This window comes from Mustela nivalis (assembly GCF_964662115.1).
Source record: "Mustela nivalis genome assembly, chromosome: 17".
Lineage (NCBI taxonomy): Eukaryota > Metazoa > Chordata > Mammalia > Carnivora > Mustelidae > Mustela > Mustela nivalis.
Window position 1 is genome coordinate 40,017,799 of NC_139036.1, and position 9,390 is coordinate 40,027,188.

The 9,390-nt window shown below is 49.5% G+C and overlaps 1 protein-coding gene across 3 annotated transcripts in view; it reads right to left on the reverse strand.

The window, feature by feature from the left end:
• The window catches only part of PIP4K2B (phosphatidylinositol-5-phosphate 4-kinase type 2 beta), a 33,926-nt gene extending 24,626 nt beyond the window's left edge, over window positions 1-9,300 (reverse strand). The window contains exons 1-2 of one of the 3 annotated variants that reach the window (XM_082704962.1): window positions 8,957-9,263; window positions 8,308-8,407 (exon numbers count right to left, since the gene is read on the reverse strand). Coding sequence is in view for 1 of the 3 variants with exons in the window: in XM_082704961.1 (XP_082561087.1) it covers window positions 8,957-9,115 (159 nt within the window). In the remaining 2 variants the exon portion in view is untranslated. Of the gene's footprint in view, window positions 1-8,307; window positions 8,408-8,747 lie in introns of all 3 variants that reach the window. The other 2 variants (XM_082704961.1, XM_082704963.1) reach the window with 2 other exon arrangements.
• Between the last annotated feature and the right edge of the window lie 90 nt (window positions 9,301-9,390).

The window sequence follows — 9,390 nt, forward strand, 5'->3', positions numbered from 1 at the left end:
ACCCTAGGTCTGCCTTAATGGATGCGGGGGAGGGGACGCACAGCCTTATGTCTCCGGGAGACTTTCCTTGCAAATCCTATTATCTCAATGAGGCCCATGTGGCAGAAAGGGAATAACTGAGACTCACAGGAGCATAAATGGGGGGAAAGAGCATTTAATTTGCTGCCCCTTTCATGCTCCAAACATTTTTTTTTTTTAAGGTAGAAATGTCAGAGGATGGAAGAAGTTGGGAGTTAATGCAGGATCTGGGCTGGGGAACCACACTTTCCTAGAACTGGTGAAAAACCTAACTTGCTCCCCTGGAAATGAAGGTAGGCACAGGCATGTAGATGTCTGGGGAGGGGGGTGGCAGGGTATCAGCAGAAGCTGCCAGTGGGGCAGGGAGTCAATAAACTGCTGGCAAAAACTGATGGGCACAGACACCAGAGTATATCCTGCATATGAATTCCTCGAAGAGGGATCTCCAGTGAGAGCAATCCAGTAAGAAGCTGCCTGGGTTGGCCGAGGGCAGCTGACTGTAAAGAGATACGAGAGGTATGATTCTGGGGTGACACAGTGTTCTGTTTTGTTTGGGGTGATCATTACATGATCAGATATACGTTTGTTGAAACTCATCCAACTGGACACTGAAAATCCCCAGCATTTAGGTCTGTGGCAGCCACCACACTGGCTTACTGGCCACAGGACAAAAGCCACACCATCTCCCATTTCAGGGGGTGCTTACAAGGGAACCCGACTGCGAAGTGCGTGCCTGTGGAGGAAACCATTCCGCTTCCTGGTTCTCCTGCCAAAAGAAACCATTCACGGGAGCTGTCCCGCTTCCTTTTTCCTGGCATATCTTGCTTGGCTCGGACAGCTGAAGAAGTTGAGAAGTTCACGGCTCTTGTGTCATCATCCCACTTTGCCAGTTCACACCTCCACACCAGAAAGAACACACCGCACTGGCTCGAAGTGCATGGTTTTATACCAGAACGTTCCAGGATGTACTACTCATTGATTCTGCATGAGTCTACAGTCCAGATTTGGTGCCAAGGCCAAAAGTACCAAATGCTGGGACGTCCAGGACGGAAGCCCTTGCCTGACAGGGTCAGCTATGCCGGGCCAGGGTGAATTTTTCCAACGGCAAAATTCTATTCAAGAATGCCCCATTCGGGTGGCGCCTGGGTGGCTCAGTGGGTAAGCCGCTGCCTTCGGCTCGGGTCATGATCTCAGGGTCCTGGCATCGAGTCCCGCATCGGGCTCTCTGCTCAGCGGGGAGCCTGCTTCCCTCTCTCTCTGCCTGCCTATCTGCCTGCTTGTGATCTCTCTCTGTCAAATAAATAAATAAAATCTTAAAAAAAAAAAAAAAAGAATGCCCCATTCATTAATTTGCTATAACTTCTGGTTCAGCCTACTTCGAATGGTTATAAGTTGGCAGATTTTTAGATTTCCCGCCATCTCTCTTCTTGACTACACAGCCCAAAAGCAGGAAATTTCTGAGAGAATTTTTGGTGAACAATCCATATATATGAACTATGTAGCCTTGTCCCTCATTTCTACAGGGCCCCATGCAGATGATTCACTCTAGGGATTAGCTGTACTATTTTTTTTTTTTAGTTGTGCTAACTTTTATAGCCCCAAAGAGTTTTATTCGATTTTAACTGAACAAGCACTTACTGAGATACCTACCACAGGCTTTAGTTCATGTTAGGAAGGAGGAGGGTACATGGGGGGCGGTGCACACAAGAGGAATAGGAGGTTTATCCTCTTATTGGGGAGATGAGACAAACCCATGACACACAGAAACTCAAAGTCAAGTGGTAAACATGTAGTGTGAACACGGGGACAGACACATCCAGAACAACAGAGGCTCAGATGGTGAGGTTAACAGAGTCACACAGACTCCTGGCTCTCACACGTCAGGCTAGAAACAGGGCACCTCATGCCTCTCCTGGTATTGCCAAGAGCACCTGACACTGGACGAATCTACAACAAGATCATGTTACACCCCCACTTAAGGCCCGTGGCTCAAGTCATCAACCTTGGGGTAAAGTTTTACCTCCTAAGCCTGGCATGGAAGGCCCCTCCTGACCTGGCTCAGGCACCGCCGAACTCTATTCAGTTTACTTCTACTCAGGGTAGTGAGGGCCTTACTCTACACATGCCAGGACAGTGCCAGGGCCGGGGATCCAGAAACAGGAAGACATGGGCTCTGTCCAGCTGGGAAAACAGCAAAAAATACAGTGCGACGAGTGCTATGGAGTTAGAGTACAGGGAGGGGGAGAAACAGATGAAGAAATTGGTGCTGCCGGGGGGTGGGCGTCAGAGAGCCGCTTGCTAGAGGACGCTGAAGAGAAATAAACACACGTGAGAAAGGCCTAGGATGGTAGTTCTCAAAAAAAAAAAACAAAAAAGACATGAAGGAAATCCCAGGCAGCGGGAACAGTCAGAACCAAGCCTCACAGCTGTGAAAGTATACTGCCCAGCTTAAGTACAGTGTGTAAGGGCAGTCTGGGGGGTGGCAGGGCAGGACAGAAGTGCTAGGGGGTGGACGGAGAGGACACAGGAAGAGCAGTGAATGGCCTAGTCTACTATCAATATTAATAAATAACAGCTGCTTCTTTTTATTGAATACCTGAAAGTGGCTGGGGCTTTCACATTACTATATATATCACAGAGAACATATATTCTGTGCTATTATTTCTAATGCTTAACTGCCACACAAACTTATTAATCTGATTTTGCAAAAAAAGTTTAGGATACCTTGCTCAAGGTCACACAGACAGGATGTGCTGAGTCAGGGTTTGCTCCCAGGTCTGTCTGGTACCCACAGCTTGGCTCTGCGTACTATGCTGTGTGAGCCTTCTTCTGAATAGCTACCTTGACTAAGGAAGTGTTCCCCCTTCCTTGCCTCTCTCCTAATAATCTGCAAGGAAAGTGATTTTGCTCATTTTATAGAACAGGAAAATGAAGTTCCAAAGCTACAAGAAGGGGCAGAGCCTGGATGTGAACTTAGATCTGTCCACTATAAAAATCTAGACTTAACTGCACAAGAAATGGGAAGTGCTCTCAGGTTCAAATCTGGGACCTCACATGATCAAATGGATGCTTTAGAAAGGCATCCTGGAATCAAAATCAAGCAAGGACTGGACAAGGCAAAAGAAGCAGCACTAAGACCATTTATGCGGCCATTATAAAATAGCTAAGGTGACAGACTGTGGCAGCAGGGACAGAAGAAAGGATAAAGCTAAGAGAATCCTTCAAGATCTGCCTAAACAACACCTCCTCTGTCACAGCAACCCTGTCTTCCTCTGTGCATCTTTATATCCCAAACAGCACATTCAATGGGGTAATGGTTTGCTCACATATTTCACTGTTGCACGAGGCTATGAGCCTCCAGAAAGAAGACATGATCTTATCCAGGCTTGTGCCCCTAGCACAATGACTGGCATATAGTAGGTGCATAATCAATGTTGGCTAGAGGGACAGATGGCTAGAAAAATGGGACTGAAGTATGGCTAACACCAGGATAAGGAGAAAAGAGACAGCAAAGCTGTTGTGACCATGCCAAAGACTCATACTCTGAAGGGTGAGAACAAAGGTTAAGTTGGCTGTGGAGGCTAAGACCTGACTTTTTTTTTTTTTTTTTTTAAGATTTTACTTACTGGGCCACCTGGGTGGCTCAGTGGGTTAAAAGCCTCTGCCTTCGGCTCAGGTCGTGCTCTCAGGGTCCTGGGATCGAGCCCCGAATCGGGCTCTCTGCTCAGCGGCGAGCCTGCTTCCCCTTCTCTCTCTGCCTGCCTCTCTGCCTACTTGTGATTTCCCTGTCAAATAAATAAATAAAATCTTAAAAAAAAAAAAAAGATTTTACTTATTTATTTGACAGCGATAGGGACCGCGGAGAGCAGGAACACAAGCAGGGGGAGAGGAACAGGGAGAAGCAGGCTCTCTGCTGAGCAGGGAGCCCAACGTGGGGCTCAAATCCCAGGACCCTGGGATCATGACCTGAGCAAAAAGCAGGCACTTAGCTGATTGAGCCAACCCAGGTGCCCTAGAAAGAGTCTGAAACAGCAGGGAGAAAGAAGAAACTTTATTTGGTAGACAAAGGGGAGTAACTAAGAGTTTCGAAGCATGAAAGTTCATGACTAAAGCGATGTTCCAGGAAGACGTGCCTGTCCTCTACTATCTAGCACAATCCTGAGCCGACCCCCCTCCCCTTCAGCACAGTGCCCTTGTGGAATGCATATTCATCCAAGGATCACATTAAATACAACATATTCGGATGGGAAATCTGTTCGGTTTCACATCACGTAAGTGGTTTTTGGATTATCCACATGATTAACTCCAGGAGCCATCAGCATAAATAATAAGGAGGCTGACCAAGCTGAGTGAGAAATTTAGGAGCCCAGAATTCACTCTACGCTGATCCTACTAGAGATGAAAATTCAGTCACTAGTTCTAGTCTGCTGAACTTCTGATTCCAGAAACTTCTACTTCCGTGTATGACCTTCATAGGCACCCAGGAGGCGTGGGCCAGGCATGCAGGTTCCCTGACTTGTCCTACGGTTCTGTGGGCGGCTCAGCGGCAGGCCGGCTAGCACTAACAGTCAGGTGTTACCTGCCCCTATCGGGAAACACAATGTCTTGAAAATCCCCAAGACCAAAGAAGTCCAAGTAAGAGCTCAAACTAGAGAGGAAAAGGGCAAGAACAGAGCCACAGGTGCCAACAAATTCAGTCCTGCGTTTATTCCTCCTTTTTCACACCACAGTTTTTCTTCTCTTCCTGTTCTCCGTGAGGTGGAAAGGCCTGGCGAAGGGCGGCCCACTAGAGCAGGAATATTTACTGAAGATTTTTAAAGTCGCAGAGCAAGAGAAAAAGGCAGGTAAAAGAGGTTCTGAGTCTGCACTATGCAAAGAAAATGCATGGACAGCATGGGGGGTGGAGTGTGGGAGAGAAGTGAGCAGACTTAAGAATGAATCTGTTCCTTACACCATACACAAAAATTAGTTGAAAATGGATTACAGACCTAATTGTAAGCACTAAAACTGTGAGTTTGGGACGCCTGGGTGGTTCAGTTGGTTAAACGTCTGCCTTTGGCTCACGTCATGATTTCCCTGTCCTGGGACAGAGCCCTGCATCAGGTTCCCCATACCCCAGGCTTTCTCTCTCCATAAATCAATAAAATCTTAAAAAAAAAAAAAATAGGGCACCTGGGTGGCTCAGTTGGTTAAGCATCTGACAGCTCAGGTCATGATCCTGAAGTGCTAGGATTGAGTCCCGTATCAGGTTCCCTGCTCAGTGGGGAGTCTGCTTCTCCACCTCCTTCTCCCTCTGCCCTTCACCCTGTCCCCGCCATCCAAGCTCAAGCTCTCTCTCTCTAAAAAAGAACTCTTGTAACTCAATAATGAAAAGTCAACCCAATTAAAAATGAGCAAAAAATGTTTTTAAAAAATTGGACAAAGATCTTGACAGACATTTCTATGATGAAAATATATAAATGACCGGAGCGCCTGGGTGGCTCAGTCAGTTGAGCATCAGCCTTTGCCTCAGGTCATGATCCCGGGGTCCTGGGACTGAGCCCCATGTGTGGCTCCCTGCTCCACAGGACGCCTGCTTCTCCTACCTCTGTCCTACCCCCTGCTCATGCTCTCGCTCTCAATCAAATAAATAAATAAAATATTTTTTTAAAAAAGAAAATATATAAATGGCCAATAAGTACATGAAAAGGTACTCAAAACCATTTGTTATCAAGGAAACACAAATCATAACCACAATGAGGTAACACTTTGCACCCACTAGGGAGGCTATGACAAAGACAGACAATTCCAAGTGTTGGCAAGGATGTGGAGAAAATGAAACCTGGTCTTTATCCTGGTGTTAGCCATAATTCAGTCCCATTTTCTAGCCATCTGTCCCTCTAGCCAACATTCATCGTGCACCTACTCTATGGCAGTCATTGTGCTAGGTGCATAAGCATGGAACAAGCACCCTGCTGCTGGTAGAAATGTACAATAGTGTAGTTACTTTGAAGAACAGTCTAGCAGGTTCCTATCGGTTAGATACAGTTACTGCCAGCTGCTCCTAATCCTTGTGATCACCTGAGCGAAGGTTCACGCATACCTGGTTCCTAACCCCGCCAACAGGTCAGCAAGCCAGGTCTGCCTCCTCTGGTCTCCACACCCCTCTCAGAGGCAATCTTTTCTCTAACTCCAGAGCCCCTAAACTGTATTTCACTCATGGGACGCCTGGGTGGCTCAGTTGGTTGAGCAGCTGCCTTCGGCTCAGGTCATGATCCCAGCTTCCTGGGATCGAGTCCCACATCGGGCTCCTTGCTTGGCGGGGAGTCTGCTTCTCCCTCTGCCTCTGCCTGTGTTCGCTCTCTCTCCCTCTCTCTGATAAATAAATAAAAAATCTTAAAAAAAAAAAAACAACGCTCACTAAAACACTGGTGTTCTCTCTTTACTAGTTCTCCCCTGACAGATCTAAAGTCTTCTTCTTCTTCTTTTTTTTTTTTAGTTTTATTTGTTTAAGTAAAGTCTAAACCCAACATGGGGCTCAAACTCACCACCCTCAGACCAAGAGCTGCGTGCTACTCTGATTGAGCCAGCCAGGCACCCCGATCCAAAGTCTTCTGACTTCTTCGCCTGTTTCCTGCAGTCTCCCTCCACAAAGTCCACCGGCTGCACCTCTTGCCCACAAGAGGAGCTCCTGGGATGACACGGTGGTTAGTCAACCATGTCAGGAGAGTCACTGACTTCTGCCCTCCATAAAGACATATCCATCCACCATCAGCCATAGACTATCATGCCCTAAACACTTAAAGGGGTGAGCAACTAAAGAATCAAAAAAATGTGCTATCTGAAGCCTCAGACTGCAAAAAGTGGCAAAAGTGGGCTTATGAAGGAAGGCAACCTCCCAGAAAGCCTGGCAATACACCAAGAACTATGTAGTCCTGACCCCCTTAAGAACTGCAAGATTTTATACCACTCTTCTTTCAGGGACATGCCTCCATTTCCCAAATGCAGAACTCTAAAGTACCAGACCTTACACCAGGCCCTAATGAAGCACTAATGCTTGGGGCCAACTGAGCTGCGTCCACACCCGAGCGTACATAACAAGACCATCATCCCTACTATCATGGCACCTGGCTGAGAAACGGACCAGGAACCAGGAGGCACAGAAAGCGACACCTGCCATTCAAGCACCACCACGAATCACACAGCCCGACGTCCCAGACTGTGAGCTGCCTCTTCTGCTGCAGGCATGGGGGAGCTAATACTCCAGCTGGGGCCTCCATTTCTCCGTGTATAGAATCAGGGACCCAAGGTAGTTAGTGGCAATATTCCAAGGCAGGAGCTGTAAGATTCTCCACCAATTCTCTATATAGACAGGATGCTTTCTAGTGAGAAGCAGGCTGCAGGACAAAATCAAGAATTGACTTCCAGGCAGGGATACGAGGTCCACATTTTGATGACCCAGTTTCCCTCGAAATGTTGTCAGATGACCCCTGAGGCAGCAGGAAGCAGAAGAAACAAAGTCTACTGGACTACTGCCCCAAAGTCGCTTCCAGGGGTCTAGGCACTAAACCCACGCTACTCCCTTACCCTGGCCAGGACTCTCACCTGAGGGAGGTTCCTGAAAACAGTAACCTGTCTGAGACCAAAACACCAACAAAGACCTCACCATAAACGTGCACTTTTCCGTATTAGATTGAAGCTCTTAACTCTCTGACTCAGACTAAGGTTCATGGATCTCCAGCCAACCCTCTCCAGAGGTTTGCTCCTCTACAAAGAAAAACAAAAAGCCTTGCTGGCCCCAGGCCCCTCTGTTATCATTTGGTCTTGTGGGCTATTTCAAATGCTCTGAAAAGTCAGGGTGCCTGAAGAACTGAAATGCACAGGAAACCCAAGCCAATAGTTTCATCTTCCTCATTCCAAACTTGTAGTTGGTGAAGTTGGGTGTTTCAGGTCCTTTTACTTCCTTTAATCATTCCTGGTGTAGGGAGTCACAGTGCAAATGGTCAGAACGCAAGGAACAAGTGGTTGTAAAAGAAAAAAGAAAGACCCTAAACAAACAGGGCACAAAGTCCTCCAGCTTAAGCACCAAAGCTGGGCTCCAAATTCCTGATAGGACAATCTCAAAGCATCCCAAGGGTCCAGGGGACCACTCTCTCATCCTAACCTCCGACCATTATCACACCTTTCATGACCTTACAACAGAAAGCTCAGTAAAAGAGAAGTCAGCGTCTTTGACATGAACATCATAGGAGAATGCAGGAAGGCACATTATTTCTACTATGAATAGTCTTCCTTATAATCAGGCCTCACCTTCTCTCAAATGGTTACATTCTCTCTTCTCCCTAACCCAGGAAGACCCTGGTAAAGTGTCTGTGATTCAAGGAAGCCTGTGCTTCTCCAGTTGATACATCTTGTTCGTGAAGAAAAAAAGGAAACCCAGGGAGGATTTCCATAGTCAGGGGTGAGGAGGTCTGGAGGATGGGAAACTTCAAGCAGTCGCACCAACCAAATAACCAGAAATAGAGGAATATTCAGGCAGGCCAAGGCCACTTGCCCTGTCAACTGGACAGGGAGCTGGCAGCCGGTTGAACGAACAAGGGGGGAAACACATGCAACAAACAGGGAGAGGGGATGAGAGCGATTCTGCCGCACCCAGGCCTTCCCCCTGCGCTCCAGGGACTGCCCGAAGCGAGCAAGCCCAACGTAGGAAGCCAGAGGGGCTGGAGGAGAGGGAGGGGGCGTCGGCATACCACTGTCGGAGACACCAGGCCTCGCGTGGCGCGCGGGGAGTGCACACCCGGCCGGGACGGCGAGCAAGGGTGGGGTGGGCGTGCAAGTGGCTTGGCGAGAGGCTGCGGGCGTCCTCAGCAGGACCCGCGGGGTGAGGGCCGGGCCTGCGGGGGGGCGTGGGAGCGCGCGGGGCCGCGCTCGGAGGGGCGCGCGCGGGGGAGCTGGTTACCGTGTGGTTCACCCCCCACATCAGGACGCTGAGGATCGGCTCGCTGGCCCGGAATAGCTTCACTTTCTGGCACACGAAATGCTTCTTCTTGGTCTTGGTCTTGCTGGCGCTGAGCGGCGCCACCGCCACCGCCGTGGTGCTGGTGCAGTTGGACGACATGCCCGGGGCGGCGGCGGCGGCGGCGGCGAAAGGGGGGGGCGGTCGAGACGGCGCACAAGCCAGCGGCCCCAGGCCTCCCCGGGACCGATCCCCACCCCCGCTCCCTCAACGCGCCATGGTCGCGCCCGTCCCGTTACCTCCCCACCCCGCCCCGGTGGTTCCGTCCGCCCCACGCCCCGCCCCCACGCCCCGCCCCGCCCCGCCCCGCTCCAGGGAGCTGGCCGGCTCGCTCCGAACCCCGCCCCCGGGCGCCGCCGCCACCGCCCCGCCGTCAC